At 41.2% G+C, this 20,390-nt stretch overlaps 1 protein-coding gene across 1 annotated transcript; it reads right to left on the bottom strand.

Moving 5' to 3' along the window:
* Positions 1–17,176: 17,176 nt before the first annotated feature.
* LOC147890312 (uncharacterized) lies at positions 17,177–18,103 on the bottom strand. The gene has a single exon (XM_087390260.1). It carries the CDS (start codon positions 18,101–18,103, stop codon positions 17,177–17,179), a length of 927 nt encoding a protein of 308 aa, XP_087246386.1.
* Between the last annotated feature and the right edge of the window lie 2,287 nt (positions 18,104–20,390).

Below are 20,390 nucleotides of genomic sequence, written 5' to 3'. Positions count from 1 at the left end.
AATTGTGAGCATCTAGCCCTCTCACTTTTGCTTCTTTAAATTACATACTTCCAAGTGACACTATTTCATTTCGTGTTGAATCTCTCTTTCGTATCGAAGTGCAAGAGTGTACTCACACGACTCGTGCAAGAGTACAATGACGATGGCATCGTCATGTACACTCTCAAGAATGTTTTGTATATGACTACAAAGATTACATTGGGTTTTTACAACTTCAGTATCCTTGCAGCAAAGAATGAATTGGGTTTTTACGACTGCAAAGAATGCATTGGCCAAAAGAAAGAGGAGCTTTAGCAAGTGCTCATGGTGCAAGTTTTTAGGCTCATATATAGCCAAAGAGTAAGCTTCTTTGCCTTATGCATGCTATTGCTTGCCTTGGGAATGATAACATCTTGCTTTTTTTGTTTTCACAGGTCACTCTAGTGTTGCACTTCACAAGACTGAACGTGCAACTCGTGGAGTACCAATGTGGCTCTTGTGGTGGAACACGTGTTAGTCACGATATTGCTACACATGCATGAGCATTCAATACATTGCAAAGGTTCCACTATTGAAGTGCTGCGTCTACCTTCGCGATAGCGCCGACGTGGTAGTTACAATCCATGGCACTCACATCGACTCACTACTTGGTAGCCCCACACCTCTCCTAGATTTGTATGCTGAGAGTGTTCTGAATGTCCGTTCAATGCTGCTTTGTATAAAGCCAAGCGGCAGTTTCACAATCAATAGTTCGAACCATTTGGTTTCCTTCGAGCCTAACGCATGAGAGCACTTTTGATAAGCACTACAAGGCAAAGACCCTTTTCCGATGAAAATACCAACGTTTTTTATACTTTTTTTTTTGACAGACGCAAAGGTCGTTATTTATGTCGCTGTAAGCGTCAGAAAAGAACGGTTGCTATATAAGCGTCGCTATATAGCGACACTGGTAAACGTCGCTATATAGCGACGCTTAAGAGAAGCTTTAACAAAATATTAGTAGGGCTAAATAGGGCCACAGCAAGTCCTATTTTGTCCCACTAATGTTTTTTATTTAGTAATTACAAAAAAAAAGTTTTTATTACAAAATTTTCCTTATGGAAAGGGTGATACAAAATCACTCAAATGAACCGATCGAGTGACAGAAGCAGCATATACATGTTGAAGATATACAACATTGTTTGTTACAAAATTACCCTTTCGAAAAGGGTGATACAAAATCGCTCAAACGAGCTGATATACAAAAGCATATATATGCCGAAGGATATGCAAACTACTACTATTACTACTACTACTGCTCATTTGAATCGTCGTTCTCGTCCTCGCTCCCGTTTTGCTGGCCTAATCCTTAGCCCTCATGAGCTGCGCCTAATTCTTGGCCCTCGTGAGTTGCGCATGTCATCCCTGGCCCTTATCGAAGCCATGTAAGCCTAATCCCTCATCATCACCGCTCACTTCCACTGATGGGACGCTTGAGCTTTGATTCTAAGAGTAAAACCATATTAATTGGAAATTAGATTGGAACTTAAAGAATACAATAGTTTAAAAAGTGAGATTACAAGTAAGAGTAGACTTATACCGTGCGAGTAGCCACCTCAGACCAATTGACCGTTGCTCCCATTGCCTCCTGGTCAATAAACCACAACTTTGTTCCGATGCAAAACGCGCGTCTCGTCTCTATGTCTATAGAAAGGCGACTCATCGTAGCTTGCTGTGGGCCCAATCTATGAGAATCAGATAAAGTGTATGTAATATGTAGTAAAACAAATAGAACAATACATTAAATGAGAAGAAGTACACTTACAACAGTTGCCTCGAACGCCAACCGTCTGCCTGCACCAAAGTGCGAAGTACTTACGACGTCCAGCCATCTCCTCGTAGCCCTCCTCTGACCCTCGAACATTTTGAGATGGTCCTTGTTCTGCTTCTTGAAAAACTTCCAATCAACTTTGTCTGCCTAGCTGGGTTTAGCCCTCCCCTTTGCGATGGAAGTACGCAAGGTTGACTTACGACGCTTCAAGACTAAACCCATGTGCTCTCGCATGTAATCCTCATTGACCTCCCAATTTGGGAGGTTAGGATATTTTGCTTTTAATTCATCAATAACCGCTTGCTTCTTTTGGTCATCTTGATACCGCCAGTCAATAGCTATGCCTCTCCTGAAGTGGCGGCTCATCAACCGCCTCATGGTAGCCATCACTGTTGCGTCCTTTTTATCTTCTATTATCTCTCTAGCAGTCGTGATTTGATAGGACAGGTCCTCGACCAGGTAAGGAGGACTCATGGTAGTGGCACAAGTGGTGTCTATACGAGCGCTTCCAGAGTGAGGAGTAGCAGTGGGAGTAGGAGAGGGCAAGGGACCTGACTGGCCCTGGGTCTCAGGACCAAGTGGAGACTTGTAGGGATGTGAGTGTGCTAACTCGTCTACATCTCCCGAGTCAGTACAACATAAGCGACCCCTCCTACTCTTTCTTCCCTTACGGTGGACATCCCGAAGTGATGATCCCTCAGTCGTAGGGGCTAGAGGGGACAGCTGGGTAGTAGGTCCAACTATCGGTGTAGGAGAGGGAATTCCTAAGGTCCTCTGGGATAGCAGAGAGAAGTGTCTCACTACCTCCTCATCAGTCATCTGTGCCACAAACTCGTCGAGACTCCCAACAAAGCCATGGGCTACTAGCAAAGGAGTTCCTTGAGGAGTAGTCACAGTGCTATGTTCGAGAGGAGTTGGGCCAAGGGTAGTCACAAGGGTAGGCCCCTGAGGTGTCACCTGAGGGGAATCAAAGTCCTCTGGAGAATAGAGATCATGATATCTCCTCCTACGAGAGTTTCCGTACTCGTCGGACGTACGACGTGATCTCATGTCTAATGTAGACACAAACACGAAAATAAAAAACAAAAAACAAGAACGGGTAAGAAGCAGAAGCATATGAGAGAAAGCATAAGAAGCAAAAGAGAAGGAGAAGCATAAGAGAAGGAGAGGGAAAAAGAAGAGAAATAAAAGGAAAAAAGAGATTTAAAGAGAGAAAAATAACCAAATATGCATAAGAGAAAAAAGAGAGAATAAAAATGCATAAGAGAATACATTGAGAAAGCATATGCTTTTCCCTCTCCTTCTCTTATGCTTATACTTATGCATGAGCATATGTCTCCTTCTCCTTCTCCTTTTCTTCTCTTCTTTTTCCCTCTCTTTTTCTCTTCTTTTCATAAGCATATGCCTAGAGCATAAGCATATGCTCTAGGCATAGGCATAGGCATATGCTTATGAAAAGAAGAGAAAAAGAGAGCGAGCATATGCATAAGTATAAGCATAAGCATATGCTCTAGGCATAGGCATAGGCATATGCTTATGAAAAGAAGAGAAAAAGAGAGGAAAAAAGAAGAGAAGGAAAGGAGAAGGAGAAGGAGACATATGCTCATGCATAAGCATAAGAGAAGGAAGAGGGAAAAAGAGCATAAGCATAAGAAAAAAGGAAAGAAAGCATATGCTTATGCTTATGCATGACCATATGAGCATAAAAGAAAAAGAGAGAAAGCTTACGCATAGGCAAATACATATGCTTATGAAAAGAGATTGAAAGAGGGGAAAGAGGGGGGGAAAGAGAGAGGAAAAGAAAAAAAGAGGAGAAGGAGAAGGAGAAGGAGACATATGCTCATGCATAAGCATAAGCATAAGAGAAGGAAGAGGAAAAAAGAGCATAAGCATAAGAGAAAAGGAAAGAAAGTATATGCTTATACTTATGCATGAGCATAAAAGAAAAAGAGAGAAAGCATAAGCTTGTGCTTATGCATGACCATATGAGCATATGCTAATGTATAAGCATAAGCATACGCATAGGCAAATACATATGCTTATGAAAAGAGATTGAAAGAGGGGAAAGAGAGGGGAAAAGAGAGAGGAAAAGAGAAAAAGAGATTGAAAGAGGGAAAAAAGAAGAGGGAAAAGAGCATAAACATAAGAGAAGGAAGAGGGGAAAAGAGATTGAAAGAGGGGAAAAAGAAGAGCAGGAAGAGGGGAAAAGAGATTGAAAGAGGGAAAAAAGAAGAGAAGAAAAGGAGGGAAAAAGAGATTGAAAGAGGGGGAAAAAGAAGAGGGAAAAAGAGATTGAAAGAGGGGAAAAAGAAGAGAAGGAAAGGAGGGAAAAAGAGATTGAAAGAGAGGAAAAAAGAAGAGGGAAAAAGAGATTAAAAGAGAGAAAAAAGAAGAGAAGGAAAGGAGGAAAAAAGAGATTGAAAGAGGAGGAAAAAGAAGAGGGGAAAAGAGATGAAAGAGGAGAAAAAGAAGAGGGAAAAATAAGAGAAGGAAGAGGGGAAAAGAGGGAAAGAAGAGGGAATAAGAAAAGAGAGAGTTCCTACACCCATCACTACAGCTAGCACTTAAAGCGCTAGGTGTAGGCCAATGCAAATAACAAAAATAACAAAAGAAAAAAAGAGAAAGTACTTTCTTACTTGGAATAGTTCCGCTCGGTGTTTTGTGGAATGGCCTTACAAAAAAGAGGAAACATACCATTTTTCAAATAACTAGTTAGAGGAAGGAGGAGTTTAAAAAAGCAACTTCTCAAAGGGATTGGATTGAGGAGACAAGCATAAGCTTACAAATAAGAAGAAAGCATCAGCCTACAAACAAGGAGAAAGAGAAGAAAGAGAAATACCAAAAAGACAAGAAGTGAGTCTTATTTCTTTCACCAAATCTCGTTTTTTGTCCTTAACCTCTGAAAATCAAGCATGAAAACTAGCACATAGCCTTAGCAATATAAGGAGAAACATGTTTCAATACTCACAAAATGAAATCTCATAAAAAATGAACCTATATTGCTTAAAGAGACTCACCTTCTTGAAAAACTTCTTTTCCCACAAGCAAAGAGGGAGAAGGGTGGAGAGGGAGCACAAGTGTTAAGAGAGGGGCTGGGTAGGGGTGAGGAGTGGAAAATAGAGAGAAGGAAAGGGAGGTCGTAGAATATAAGATGGGAGAAGAGATTTTTTCTTTTCTCGCAATAGAGATGTCAAAGATAACATCGCACCAGGTTTTGGGTTTAAGCTCCTAGTGTCGCTATATAACGACACTGGCTAGTCGCTATATAGTGACGTTTATATCCAAAAAGTGTTGCTATGTAGCGATGGAATAGGGCAAAGCGTTGCTATATAGCGATGGTTCAAGGCACTTATTATTAAAAGAGAGAAAAGAAGCTCATGGGTGGCTATTTTTTGAATCTTAATAGATTTCCTTGCAGCTCATGTTGTGATTTTGGAAGTGTGCAGATAGAAGGGACAAGTGGAAGCTCGTCAGATGATGCGCCAACGCATGGGAGCACAGAGTGGCTTACGGAGAGGTTGTGTTGTCATTGCACTCATTGCAAGTGAGAACTACGACATCAACGTCATATTATCATGCGCCACTTGCAGATGTATGGGGAGGAGCCCAAACTAGTATCCACCATTGGTGTTGCACTACAGATGGATCATTGGTAAGTCAATGCTATTTGAGTGGACGGTTAATATTGGATACCATTATGACATGAAACCTTGAGACAAGATGTTATATTTACACAAAATCTTGAAACAGGATGAGGAGGGTGGCAAGGGTACGCATATACCTTCACACTTTGAGTAAGACAATAGTCTCCTAAATGATGACGAGTGTATGGTGGACATGATGGATTCTATTTTTAGAGGCACTACATCACATGTACACATGATGTCAGAGTCTGAGGTCAAAATGTGAGAGTTGCAATCAACATAGTTATACGAGGGTGCTAAGATGTCTAAACTATAGGCTTGTCTCTCAATCTTGAATCTGCAAGAAAAGTATGGTGGTCAGATACAAGTGTCTCGGCCTTAATGAGGTTAGCTCCCACATTAATTTGACTCATTATTTGGATATTGTTTGTTTTGAGAATCATCATGTATATTTGAGAATCATCATTATTCGAAGCTATTTGAATTGTGATTTTCTTTTGATAGGTTGCTCCAGAAGATGTTGCCTTCACCAAATACCATACCCGCATCAAGAGATGAAGCGAAGAAGATGCTAACAACGGTGGGTATGGATTATAATACCATCCATGCTTGTCGTAATGACTATCTTCTCTTTCATCGTGAGCATGGAGATTTGGCTAGTTATCCAAAGTGTGGGGAACAATCATATAGAGATGACTTATAGGGTGAGCATGTATCGGTAAAGGTCTTGAGACACTTTCCCATCATTGCAAGAATACAACACATGTTCCGATGTAAATCCATAGCGAAGATGACATGGCATGCATCTCATCGGTCCACTGATGACACATTGAGGATTCTCGCAGATTGTGCCACTTGGAAGCACATAGACAATCAGTGGCCGGACTTTGTAAGGGAGCCACACAACTTACATCTTGGGCTCGCCATGGACGGCGTGAATCCTTTCGGGTTACGCTCGACATCTTGGTTGACATAGCCCATAGTCTTGATAAATTACAATATCCCACCATGGCTAACAATAAAGAAGGGACACCTCATGCTTGTACTACTTGTGCCAGGGAAGTACAAGGCTAAAAATATGGACGTGTACATGGCACCTTTGATAGATGAGTTACAGATCTTATGGAGAGGAGTGCGGGTCTTTGATATTTCTAGAGCTCTTAGACATACCAATTATATTTTAGTCAAGGGTATCTTGATGTCGACCATGCATGACTACCCAGGATATGGAGAGTGCGCAGGTACGTGGTTGTCTTTACATGTATAATATAGGATTATGCTTTTATGACTCTTCTTCGCATGCATGTCTTATACTAATACATTCATGCACGCGTGTAAGACTTGTTACAAGTGGGTACCATGCTTGTCCTGTTTGTGGACCGGGTTTGAAATCGCTCGCACGATACTCCAAACATATGAGGAAAAATGTTTATGAAGGTTATGCTCGATACCTTCCGCTAGACCATCTCGCACGTGGAGGTCAGCTTGATCCACCACCACCATATTTGAAGGCAAGTGATTGGATTCCGGCTTGGACGGCGAATGAAGAGGAACCTCCTCATGGTATGAAGAGGCTATCGATCTTTCACGAGCTTCCTTATTGGGGTCAGTTACAAATCAATCATCTCTTGGATCCCATGCATATCTTCAAGAATGTGGGGGCTACTATTTGGGCACACTTGGTTGGTTCCAAAGACTCAAGAGGAGTGCGAGAAGACTTGCATGCTATGAATAGAATGTCTCATTTGTGGCCCCAAGTGTGTGCTTCAGGAAAAGTTATCCTCCCGAAGCAACATGGATTCTCTCTACGAGAGAGGAGGCAGCGGTCAAGGTGGACATTGCCTCTTTTCAAGCACCCATAGAATACATGCGTTGCTTGAAAGGAGCATTTTCAAAGGACAAGAAGCTTAGTGGGCTCAAGTCCCATGATTGGCACAAGGGCTTACAGGTATTCTAAGTTGTAGGATTAGTGTACCGATAATCATGATGCATTAGTGTAATTATGATTATGTTATATTATTAACATGACTTCTTTGTTGCTTTGATATTTCATCCTCCTAATTACAATAAAAGAGTGCTTACAAGAATATGTTAGAAATGCTATATTTAAGATCAGTGGTATTGTGAGGTATGCTTACTATCAAATCGCATTGATTGCATTTTCTTCAATTTAAGCTGAATAATCTGTAGACTAATTATAAATATATCTTACATGGGCATGTGAAATAGGTGGATATCTCAAAAAGAGATCTCCATATCGAGCATCAAGAAGGCTAGGGTGGAATCCATCGAAGCCGTATGGTTGCTTGAGAAGCACTTTCTCTTGAGCATTATGACAACTCAAGTGCACTTGCTTGTGCACGTAGTTGATGAGGTGGCAATTGCAGGTACCGTTCATAGTCGGTCAATGTTTTTTCTCGAGCGGTTTATGAAAACTTTGAAGGGATTTGTAAGACAGAGAGCAAGACCAGAAGCAAGCATGGTAGAGGGATGGCTTGTGCAAGAGTCATGAGTATATATCACGGAGTTTCTTGCATCCAGGGATCTCGATATGCCACAAGCTTGGCATAACAAGGATAATGATCGCATCGTTGGCGAGGTTCCCCAAGGAAAAGGGATTGAAAGAAAGATGAGCGAAGAGCAAATGGAGAAATTCAATAAGTTTGTATCCTCAATAGCAAGGAGATGCAGAAGTGGATTGAGAGATATGAAGTGGCCAAAGCAGAAAGAATAAATGCAAGGACGAGATTCAAAGTAATGTATAGACGATCGCAACCATATCCATGGGATCTTGCCCTTCTCCCCACTCACATGTCACTTGATTGGCTACAACTAGCTCTACCTAAAGCCGAATGCGATGGAGAGACAATAAACGAGCACAAGCGAGAGTTATCATCTGGATGTATGATGCATGTAAGTTTCTTACCTCTTGACGTAATTAAGTAATTATTGTGACAATATATGCTATAAAATAGATGCATTTTCATTGTTCTAATGATGTTGTTTTACAGTACAAAAAGTACAGTGCATTATGGTCATATGGATGACATTTTCACGTGAAACGCATCGATTCAAAGAGAGTTATGTATGATTGTGGAGTCATGGCTAACTTCACACAAGATAGCCGAGCAAGTGCTTCGGATACCAATCTTCTCTCCTCACAGTTGAATTATTGTGGAACCATATGCGAAATCTATGAAATTGATTTCAGACGATTTAGTATTTTTATTCTTGATGTAAAATAGTTTAGAATTATTTACAACGGTCCCCATGCGACAGTGAGAAAAGACAGTAGCGGTTTCTTTGCAATAGACTCCACCAAACTTTAGACCGATGAAAGTGATACTTTTGTTCTTCCCGAGCACTGTGAGTAGGTGCATACTAATGATTTAATTAATCGAAGCTTTCATTTTTAAAGATCCATTGATACATGTACTTAAGCATAATTTCATATATATATATGATGGCATTTGGCACCCATCTTCAATATAGGTGGTTTTTCATTCGGATCGTTCGATCCAAGTTGCACCACGAAGTAAGAAAAATTTTAAAGATAGAGATGTGGATATAGAGATGCCACTACCAATGCCGGATTCAATTGATCCAGATGGATCTAGCGAAGAAGATGAAGATCACAATATGAGCCAAGAGGAAGATGCGCATAATAACATCGTACAGGAGGAAGATGGAGATCACGATATTGAGGAAGAAGATAACGATCATCAAGAATCACTACACTTTATTGAAGAAGATAATCAAGTACTCTTAGGTGAATGTATGATGCTAGAGTACGATGATGATATAGGAGATCAACTCGGTACAGAGTTAGAGATAGACTTATTTGGTGCATTAGACTTGGCTTAGGATTGAAGCCGTTGATGTAAATGCTCTTCATTGATTTTTTTCATCTCAAACTTGGACATGAATATATGAGCTTCAAAGGCTTGATGTACATGCTCTTGTACTTTTATTCTCTCAAAGGATCAAACATGTATGAAAATGAAAAAAAAATTGTCATTGAAAAAAACTATCTTTTAAGGTCGGTATGGGAAAAAAAACTCTCTGTAAAACGTCGCTATAGGGAATTGTCTCAGTGTCACTATATAACGACCATTACCAATTTGATAAGGGTCACTATATAGTGACCCTTAACGAAGCCTGCTTCTAATACCGACGATTAGCGGCCCATGCACGCTAAACATTGGTACTTAAGCGTCGCAATAGGATCCATGTGTAGTAGTGAAGTTGTAACTTTTTTCACTTCAATGAATGTTTGGTCTTATCATTTGCTGTACATCTTGGTGCCCCTGTGCTTCTTGCTTTCACTTTTTTGCATATGTTAACCACAATAACAACATGGGCGAAGAGGTAGACATGCAAAAGTATGACACTAATAAGCATAAACATTCAAGAAAACCCACCCAAGGAACTATGACTTGCATTTATGCCTCATTGAGTTTTCACCATTTCACACATATGAATTTCTTGCACAACATAGTGTGACTCTATTTTTCAACATTCTCCTTCCATTGCATCATCGTGGAAAGAGTTGTTATCACATGTGCTCAACATGCAACCCAGCGCTATCCAGCTTCAATGCATCAAGTCTATAGTGAAGAACATCTCGAACTCGCATGCTTTGCTTCATGATTGCCTCTCGAGCTTTAGTGCCCCCCTTGCAATGTTCCTTCCAAGTTATTCTATAAGGCACTTATGGTATGCACGTTGTGTTTGTTGTAGCTAGCCACTATACAACTTTGTACACCTTGTTTGTGGATGAGATGGTTTGCTTGGCAGAGATAGCTCTGCTCCATGCACAAGTTAAAAAATGGTCCTATGCTATTTGGGGCATGGAAGACCAACAAAATTTGTTAGCTTTAGTGCAGGCAATGCCAAGTGTGACCGCCAAAGACATCATAGCAAGGCACTGGGAAATGCACCCCCTATCCAAACACACTTGCTACAAGCCATTGTCAAACATACATACAAAATGAAGAAAGAATACAACCTCGCCCTCATGAATCGGAACAGCATGCTTGTCTTGACAGTGGCCATTAGTAGGTAAGAGAATAAGTTATGTGCACTATAGAACAAGTGGAGACATGCGTGAAGCTCAAAATATCAGGGCTCGTTTAGTTAAAAACAAGGCCATGCCAAGGTACTTATGTAGTGTCCAAGACACCTTCACACCCTTGTGTCTGTTGCACAACACTACTGCAATGATAGTTTATGGTTGACCATGAGATGATGACACTTAATCAAAACCCACCATCTTATCTTATTTGCAAACTTTGTCACTCGCAAATTCGTAAAGGGAAAGTGCCAAAGTACGCGTGCAAGAACATGCCCTTGAATCCACAAACGCAACATGTACGCATGCTAAACAATTTAGAGGCATGTTTAATGGCAACATTCACCCAGATTTGTGAGCTCTCTTACGAAGGGCAATACGATCTACACAGCTCAATTATCAACGTGTTTGCTGATGTCGATAGAGCCCAGAGTGTTTTGCCACGGTTCTTGAGTGATAGCTCGACAGTGATGGTCACTCTAAAGTGGAAACTAGAGTACACACACAATTACATGAGCGGTCTTGTGCGTCGTATGCTCACTCTCCATGCATTGGATGAGCTCCTACAAATGCCTTTATACAAATAACACAATGTTACCCTGAACCACCTGTGGGCTAAGCACATTGCATTTTACACTACATAGCAAGTTGTCAACTTCGAGGACAAGACAATCAACATTGCACTGTCATAGGGATTCACCCCCCTGAGCATCTTCAAAGACACGTGATGTAAAAAAATTGACTCCCCAAGCCTCTTCTATGGGCACCCTAGGATGTACAGCTTGCTAGAACGCACTTCGTACCAAGATATCATTCGGTGGGAGCTATACAACAAGGACAGGTGGTTTGCAACATCAATAGAAAATTTATTCTTCAAAACAATGAAGGTACTGGTTGCGCATGTTCTTTAATCGTCATGGGTTTGCATGGCCAAAGAATACAAGCAAAGATGCTGCACAAAGCACGAACATTGAGTAGCTCCTGGAATCCAACATTGAGCAGCTTCTACAATCCAACATTGGTTTTTGCAGCTTTGCTTGCTTGTGAACTTCCATTGACTACAAGCACAAGCTCAAGAAAAATCCTCTCGTGATGTTAAGACAATTGGGAGCCCCCATTTTCTCTCTCACTTTTTCTACTCTATGGAGAAAAACTAGGAACCATTGGCTCATTGCAAACCAATGACAGGATCAAGCATTGTAGTGGCAGAAACAGAGATGTTATGTGAACTTGTACAGTCCGACCCAGTGACAACAGTAGTATACTATGTCCACAAATTTCAAGCCATGAAATGACTACTTAGGCAAGACAAAACAATGTTACTTGACTTCTTCTTCATGACAGAATTCCAAAATAGAGGCAGTCAGCACAACCATGGCCTTCTATGGATTGAAAATGTTCCCATTTAGGACAGGTGTCCAAACAATGAAGTAGAGGCCTTTGTTGATAAATACATTAGCACAGATGTTGCAGCCCTCGACGAAAACAAGGAAATTCAGAGGCACAAACATTAAAAAACATCTAAAAAGAGGGGGAACTCATGCCACTTCCACTTTCCACGGCCTCCCATGACAGCAACAAGAATCCTAACTCCACTGGACGAAACCATGTCTTCGTGCATGCACAAAACAACTATAAAAGAATCATGTCATTCTTGAAAGACAACTGCCACGAAAGCCTCAGCTTCGACAAATTCTTGGCTGCTCTCCCACCCTTCTCCCACTCAACAAAGGAGAATACATTTCGGCGTTGCGTTTCAATATTTTGCAACTGGCGCTTTTCTTGCATCGACACCCAAAGGATATCTATACTAACAACTTCAATGTTGCTATTTCTAAGCTATGGGGTGCCAATACAGATGTGCAGTTCATTATGAACCCCCATGGAGCAGCATCATACTACACTTCCTACATTACAAAAGTTAACCGCGACACATCCAAGGTTGTTAAAAACAAGCAGACTTGCCCCGATGCAAGGGCTCCAGCAAACGAGCGCATTAGCACATTAGTTCGCAACAAGCCACATACTTAACACTGCCACTCACAAGCACATAAAGGGAATTTTGCTACATAAACGAAATCCCTCCTGAAGCATTAGGAAAGAAGGGAACTCATTTTGGGCCCTGTAAGAAATTCGTTATTTTCTCATTTTTCCTTGCTCCAAAATCTACAAAAATGAACTGGCATTAAATGCTCCTATCATATTCTCTCTTTAAAGCGGGTTTTGCACAGGACTCATGTCGACAATAGATTTTTGTGTCAGAATTTCATAATTAATGATTAAGAATCTTTATTTTTCAAAATTTTAAACCTTCGCATGTAAGATGAACATGGACTTATCATGGTAAATATGGACTTATCGTTATTAACTTATGTAGGTCGTAAGATTCCGTGGTCAGAACTCATAACTAGCCTTTAAGAATCTTTGTTTTTAAAAATTTTAAACATCCCTGCAAAATATTAACATGGATTTATATCAGTAAGTCCATTGCTACCTCTTTGTTTTATAAAAGTTGATGAGGGTGTGAAGCAATGGGACAACACTGCCCAAAAAAATGGCAACAAGCGACCATGCCAATGAAGAACAATCCGGCAAGAAGAGACTTTACCACCTCTATATTATTTTAGAAGAAGAGTATGCACTTGTACAAAGATGACGGAAGGGTCCACACGTAGGTGCAATGCAAAGAGAGAACCTGAGGATAGAAGGCTTACATCATATCGATTTATGGTGTGATGGAAGCATTTACCCAAAATGTCAAATCAGTAACTTTACTCCATTTTCCAATCCGACAACACTACTGAAGTTTGTGGGTGATGGCAATAAGGGCCTACTTAGATATGTCAAAGCTCAATCTACGGCGGCCGTGGAAATGTACAAAAGCTTTTACCAACAAGAGATGGGAATGAAATTGCAACATGTAGCAAAAAGCTCTAAATTGAAATCGCGGCTATAGAAAGAAACTAAAGAACACATGCTGACAAAGAAGATGTTGAAAGCTAGAAGAAAAGCAACACCCTTAGGAGATAGACTTAGAAATAAAAAAATTCGTAACCTTATGAATTTGAAAGCTGGCAGTAGTGGAGGATAAAAGCACAGAGTTCAGGAAGCAAGGTAAGTGTTCTTTTGCTTTTGCGATTTTGAATGCAACAAAAAGACAATGATTACTCAATCATAATTGAGCTTAGAAAAACGCTTTTGTTTGTGCTTGTTGCAAGAAAATTCTTGAGCCTCAGAAGAAAATGTTGATCCTAATGCCCCTCCAGTAAAACAAATGAAAGGTTTACTGTCAATTACAATTGCCAAAAGTATGCTAGAGGTAATCCAAGTGGCACTCGATGAGCCATTTTCAATGCAATATCAACAACCTTAAAAGACCAGAGGATAAAACGTGTGCTCTTACCGAAGCTTGTGGCAGTGTGGAACTTAAGAGGCCTACTCAACCAACAAGTAGATGATTATATTGGAAATTGTATGCATATTGAAGGAGTGTATGAAAGTGATAAGTGGACCACTGTATATAACTCTTTTAACAATATTTTTGTCGATCTTCAACACGTGCAAAGGAGAATGGTTGAGTTTTATGATATGACATTTGAAAAGTGCCAGGGGCTCCTGAAATTTGTTATAAAGTTGGACAGATGTGAAATTGTCAAGGAGAAAAAGATTCAACGAGTGACCATCACTCTAATGAACAGAGCTTGTTATAAAGCTAGACGAATGTGAAAAAGATTGAACAATTGACTATCATTCTAATGAATAGAGCTTTTGATCCCTCAATTACAACAGAAGACTCAAAACACTTCAATGTGCAATCAAAAAAGCACATTTGGTGGCTAGGCGCATTTGAGGTAAGCTCACACTTGGATTGAAAGTGGTTTTTTAAGAAGTATAATTTATATATTACTGTCTAAATCTTCAATTGTATTTTCAATGGCAGGTTAATCGAGTATATCAGGGGAAGGGAGAGGGGGAGGGGGAGGCACAGAGAGAGAAAGAGAGAGAGAGAGAGAGAGAGAGAGAGAGAGAGAGAGAGAGAGAGAGAGAGAGAGAGAGAGAGAGCGAGATGGCTGAGTGGAGGGAGAGGCATCACATAGGGGAGAGGTAGCATAGAAGGGAGGTAGCGCGAGGATTAATAGATTTTAATGTATGGCGGAGCTTAGGTTAATCTATTGAAGGGGAGCTTAGTTTAATCTGGCTAATCCGAATAGAAATTAATGATTTTATTCTTAAGAAGCCACTATGCCAATATGATCTCAAATAAGTTTCAAAGATACCATGATTTGGTAATTGGACTGCATTTGAGTCAAAGAAGGGGCTCAGCTTCATTATTAATACCTAAGGGCCCCTCTCTCTCTCTCTCTCTCTCTCACACACATACACACACACACTCACGCACGCACGCACACACACACACACACCACACTTTTTGGCCCTGCAAAGGTCCTAAGGGATGTCTTGGTTAGTGAGTTGCTAATTAGGACCATAGTTTTGAAGTTGGTTCATTTGGTCAATTTGATTATGCAAATTGTGATTAGTAGTAGTTTAAGGGCTACTAATGTGTTTAGGGTTTAAGATTTTTGTTTGCTTGTGGAGGTCGTAAATGTTCTTGTCTTTTTTCCTAAATGCATTTGTCTTTTGCTAGGTATCCCTTCTAAAGATGGAGGCTGTCTTTGTCTCTTGTATGACACCACCTTTATAATACTCTTACCAAAATAGGCACGTCCCCACTTTTATTTAATGGTCCACACACCTCTTTCACCTCCCTCTTTTCTCTCCTCTCTTTCATTCATCTGCCTTTCCCCATATTCCTTCATCTTCACTTGCTTTTTCTCTTTTCCTTTCCCTCCAATTTACACCTATCATTTCCCTTTTACAAGTTATTGAAAATTTATCAGGTTACTTTACACTTAAACTTATAATGACACTCCAAAAGGCAGGACGGGATCCCCACCTTGTTTTTCATGACATCCAGCTGTCATTATACTACAAAGAACAGTTAGACTTACAAGATATCAGAAGGTAGGATAATCTAGATCTTCTGCACCTATATACTTCTTTAAGGAGGCTAATCCCATATGTGAGAGAAGGGAGGTCCGGTGGAGGCATTCTAGATGTTCGGAGGGAGTGGAGAGGTCTGGAGGCATTTGCACTGTTTGCACAGCTAGAGGAAGAGATAGCGTAGGCTCAGAGGAGAGGCTTGGGGAGAGGAGCAGCTAGGATGAGGCTCAGGGAGTGAAGGAGAGGTTTGGGGAGTGGAGGGAGAGGCGGCCACGTGGAGGGTCCAGGTGGACCGTGGGAGTTGCAGGTAGAGGCAGGCTCCACAAAGCAGGTATGATGATATGGCAAAAGGCACAGTCTAACGCGCATTGTGCAAACTGATGAGAAGTGAGCATGCCCAATGACGTGTGCAAGGTGCAGTGAGAGACGAGCCGAGGAGATGACGTGGCATAAGGCATGCGCAGAATGATGTGGTACGGACCACGGAACGATGGCAAGCACAGAGCAAACATGTGCCACAACATTTAATTCGGTGGCACAGAGGCACAAACAGCGAGGGTGCCATGTGGCAGGGTACCGTTTGGCAACACGCAAGTGGAGGGGATTGCGGGACAGAAGGGATTGGGGCCAAGAGAGAGAGAGAGAGAGAGAGAGAGAGAGAGAGAGAGTATATGTGTGTGTGTGTGTGTGTGTGTGTGTGTGCATGCATGCATGCATAGAGAGAGAGAGAGAGAGAGAGAGAGAGAGAGAGAGAGAGAGGTACACACAAGTAAAGAAGTTTTGATTTCGTACTGAAAGACTTCCATGTGTAATTCTTGGGGACGTGCTATCAGTCTTCCGCATGCGGAGTACCCTCTATTGGGATTTCATTTCTAACATTCAATACTGGAGAGGTATGGGTGTTGTGATAGAGACAGACACATAAACTAGACTAAGAGTGATTGAACGAAGGAGAGACTTCTATCTACCATGGCCGCTCAATCAACTTCTTTGTCGAAAGCTATGGCTTCCATGCAGAGATAATGGTGTTGGTGTTGGTGCAGTTGCAGGGCTCTAGCATCATCCATTCAAGATGATGGTGATAATGGTGATGGTGCAGTTGCACAGATGCATTAGATGATCGCAACTTTGAGACGCAGCGCAGCGAGTCTCTAGCCCGTCGTTGCGCAAGCTAGCGCACACACATATTGTGTGTTTTTTTTTAGAGAGACACATATTGTGTGTTTGTGAATTGAGACTTTTAAACGAGGTAAAGCCAAACATTGTGATACACAGATGTGTAATAGCAATTCGGCACACATTCGATTTCCGACAACCTGATTACTTCTGCAATATAAGCGTGTCGTGCAAATTACCGAAGGGATGGAGGATCGTGGGCCGTGGCTTCCTGGCATATCTCGATAGTTAAATACACAATCGGAAATTCTCGGGTCACCACTGTAGGCAAGCACCACCAACAAATCTGCTAACAAAATTGACAAACAGCGATAGATCTTCACCAAAACTCGTAGAAGCAGAAGCAGCAGATCTTCCAAACCAAACACAGAGACTACAATTCACAAATCTGATAACAAAATTTACAACCGGACAGGATTTTGCTTCAACAAAACTCGTTCAACTGTACATGCAAAAGAGAAGCTCGAGAACAAAAAGAGACGCCAACTTCCAAGATCAATGCCACCTTCCAGTTCTGGCACTCTCATATTCTTCTTCATTGTAATCTTCCCATTCAGCATCGCTCTTTGCAGGCTTGTTGCTCACTTTGGAGCCCAAAAAACTGCAGTCTCCAGCACCATCCAACGACTTAATCTCTCCCTTGATTTCCGCTACGCCTTTCCACTCAACGTATCCTTTCTGTTCCTTATCGTCGTAGTAAATCTCACCCTCCCCAGTTTCTGCCCCTCGCCAGTTGAATCCAAACCTGCCCTTGCCTGTCGTCGGCTTCTCTTTGAACTTCATCACGCCCTCCATGATCCTCAAATCGAAATTGCCCCAGATCTTACCAGACTTTCGATAGATTGAAAGCTTCAACGGTTGTCTTCCACTCCAATTCTCTTCGATGTAGTCGCACTTGATGATCCATTCACCCACCATGTCTTTGAGGTCGGTCGACGAGGGTGACGCCGCCACCAAGGCTGCATGACCCTGATCCAACTTGCACTTCTTTGCGGCCCTCTGTTCCGCCTCCTCTTTGGCTCTTGCCACTGCCTCGATCTTCTGTCGAGCATCGTGCTCGGCCCTACGAATAGCGTTGGCCTCCCGAAAAGCTTTGTTCAGCCTCGCCTCCTTCTCCTGGAGCTCAACGGGTAGGCGATCGCAACGGCCGTCGAGGACAGCGGCCTCGAGCTGGGCTCTCATATTGATGATAGTTTCCGACTTCTTGGGGACGCCGAGACCATAGAGGACGAGCTGAGCGCGCCACCAGGACTTAGGATGAGTAAAGGGGCGGGAGTTCTTGCGTTTGGGGAAGAGGCAGACGCGAAGGGTATCGAGGGGGGTGCGTGGTACGCCACAGAAGAGGAGGCCATCGCCCTTACAATCGAAAGGGGGCTCTGAGAGGGGGAGAATGACAATGGGGTAGAGGGGAGGGGCAGCCATCGCCGCCGAGGATGGCAAGCCACGGAAGGGAAATCTGCTTAAAACCTCAAAACTTCACTGATAATGAGATCAAGATTCCTCATGAAGCCACGGAAAATGAGATAGCAACCTCCTTACTTCCTCATGAAGCCATTCAAGTCTTCTTACTTGCAACATGGGATTTTCTAGTTGGCAGCTTTCTAATGGGTTTTTTATTGTTTTTTAGTCATAGTTTTGAAGTTAGTTCATTTCGTCAATTTGACCACCCAAATTGGGGTTAGTATGAGCTTTAAGATTGTGTTAGTAGTAGTTTAAGAGCTTCTAATGTGTTTAGGGTTTAAGGTTCCTTTTTGCTTGTGGAGGTCTTAAATATTCTTGTCTTTTTGTTGTGGAAATCCTAAATGGTTTTGTCTTTTGTTAGGTATTTCTCTCTAAAGATAGCGGTTCTCTTTGTCTGTTGTATGACACCACCTTTATATTACTCTTGCCAAAATAGGCACGTCCCCACTTTTATTTAATGGTACTTCTACCACACACATCCACCTTTCCCCATATTCCTTCACCTTCACTTGCTTTTTCTCCTTTCCTTTCCTTCCAATTTACACCCATCGTTTCCCTTTTATAAGTTATTGGAAATATTTATGGAGCTTACACTTACACTTATAATGTCACTCCAAAAGGCACAGCCTTAGTGGGATCCCCACCTTGATTATTTATTTGGGGGCAAACCAATTCAAATCGCTCCCTATGTCAAGGTCCAACTTGGACTTGAAAATAGTCCCTCACCTTACAATTAGACATCCTTCCAAGTGAGAAGTCTACTCGCCACGCTCTAGTAGACATCTATGATTGAGTCAAAAAGTGTGTAGATAAGTTGACGAACTTAGGAGATAGCTTGTCTCTAATTTTGTTTATTTAACATAATTAGGTTTTGTGTGTATGTAAACCCTATCTTTACTAAAACCTAGTTTTTGTGTCTTACCTTCCTCTTTTGCATGGCTGCCACATTTTCATCAGTGACACTTGCCCTCCTCTTTTATGGCTTCCCTACACTTGCTTTGTATCTTGTCTCCTTCGATGATCATTCCTACTTAAGTTCTTTGTCCTTGCAGTGGCTTGCAACTTTTCAATCATGGCATTTGATTCTTCTCTATTCAAGCGGTGGTGTTTTATCCGCGTTTTATCATTATATGTCTGACTCTTGAGTACCTTGTTACATCCTATCCCTCTAACTTCATAAGATATATGGCAACATTGCTCAGATTTGTCCTAACACATTCAAATAAATGCATCATGTGCACCATTCAGGTAAGTTCGAATACTCCTGTTGTGATGATAGAATGTATATTATTCCCTCACAATGAATTCCAATGTGAGTTATAATCAAATGTAATAGATTATATTTGTTTATTTTCATTTGCAAGGCCGACCACTCTTTTGACCTACTCTCTTTACTGACATAATTCATTCTTGCCTAAGGTGTTGCTTCATGGCTATGCTTTGTAGGTCATTCACATTAGCTAAAGTCTAAAACTTCTTAGTAGCTTAGACTTGCATATGTAACAACAACTAGAGGAGCATGAAACATCTATGCTTATATGGCTTTAAAAAATGTCATGAAATGTTGTTTGTGATGGGATTCCAAAAACACGTTATAAATGACCGAGACAAGAATTCAAAAATTTCAATTGAGATAATATTTTGGCACCAATTAATGCAGGCTTACTCTTGAGTTTAGGTTATCCGCACCAGTTTCTTGTACATGTATGGATCTCATGGTCTTTATATATATTCTATTATAAAGTGTTTGGTTGAGTTGTGGTCATTCGCAATCGCCTTGATCTTATGTTTTTAGCTGCCTTCTCTTCTTTGAGACTCTATGATTCTGATGCTATGATGGCAAATATGGAAGGTGTGGTTCTAGACAACATTCTTAAAACCATGTAGTTGTGATTTCAAAGTGTTGTCATAGTATTTTGATTTTTCATCGTTGTTTTGGGAGAATTTTTGTGAATAGTATTGGCTAGTGGAAGAGGAATAGCATTTCCTTTAGTTTGATTTGGTTTGTACTTTAGATGAATTGAGCCTACCCTTTGTAAGCTTTGAGAAGTTGTGGACTCCAATGGGTTGTTCACCTTCTCATGGGACAAGAAGTTGTGCACTCCAATAGGTTTTTCATGTGGTTGTGAACTTAGAGTCATCTTGCCAACTTACTTTTTGTGGCCGATATAACTGATGATAACTATGAAGATGTCTTCGTGATTTCAATCATTATGTTGGTAACCAAATAGTTGTGTATTTTGATGAT

The sequence above is a fragment of the Dipteris shenzhenensis genome, chromosome 19, assembly GCF_047967505.1.
Source record: "Dipteris shenzhenensis isolate YYH24624 ecotype China chromosome 19, Dip_SZ_1.0, whole genome shotgun sequence".
NCBI lineage: Eukaryota > Viridiplantae > Streptophyta > Polypodiopsida > Gleicheniales > Dipteridaceae > Dipteris > Dipteris shenzhenensis.
The sequence above is the reverse complement of the archived record's forward strand: the minus strand, read 5'-3'. Positions and strand labels throughout refer to the sequence as shown.

Coding starts and splice junctions, on each gene's coding strand:
- LOC147890312 (XM_087390260.1), bottom strand. CDS start 18,103: ATGGCTGCCCCTCCCCTCTACCCCATTGTCATTCTCCCCCTCTCAGAG.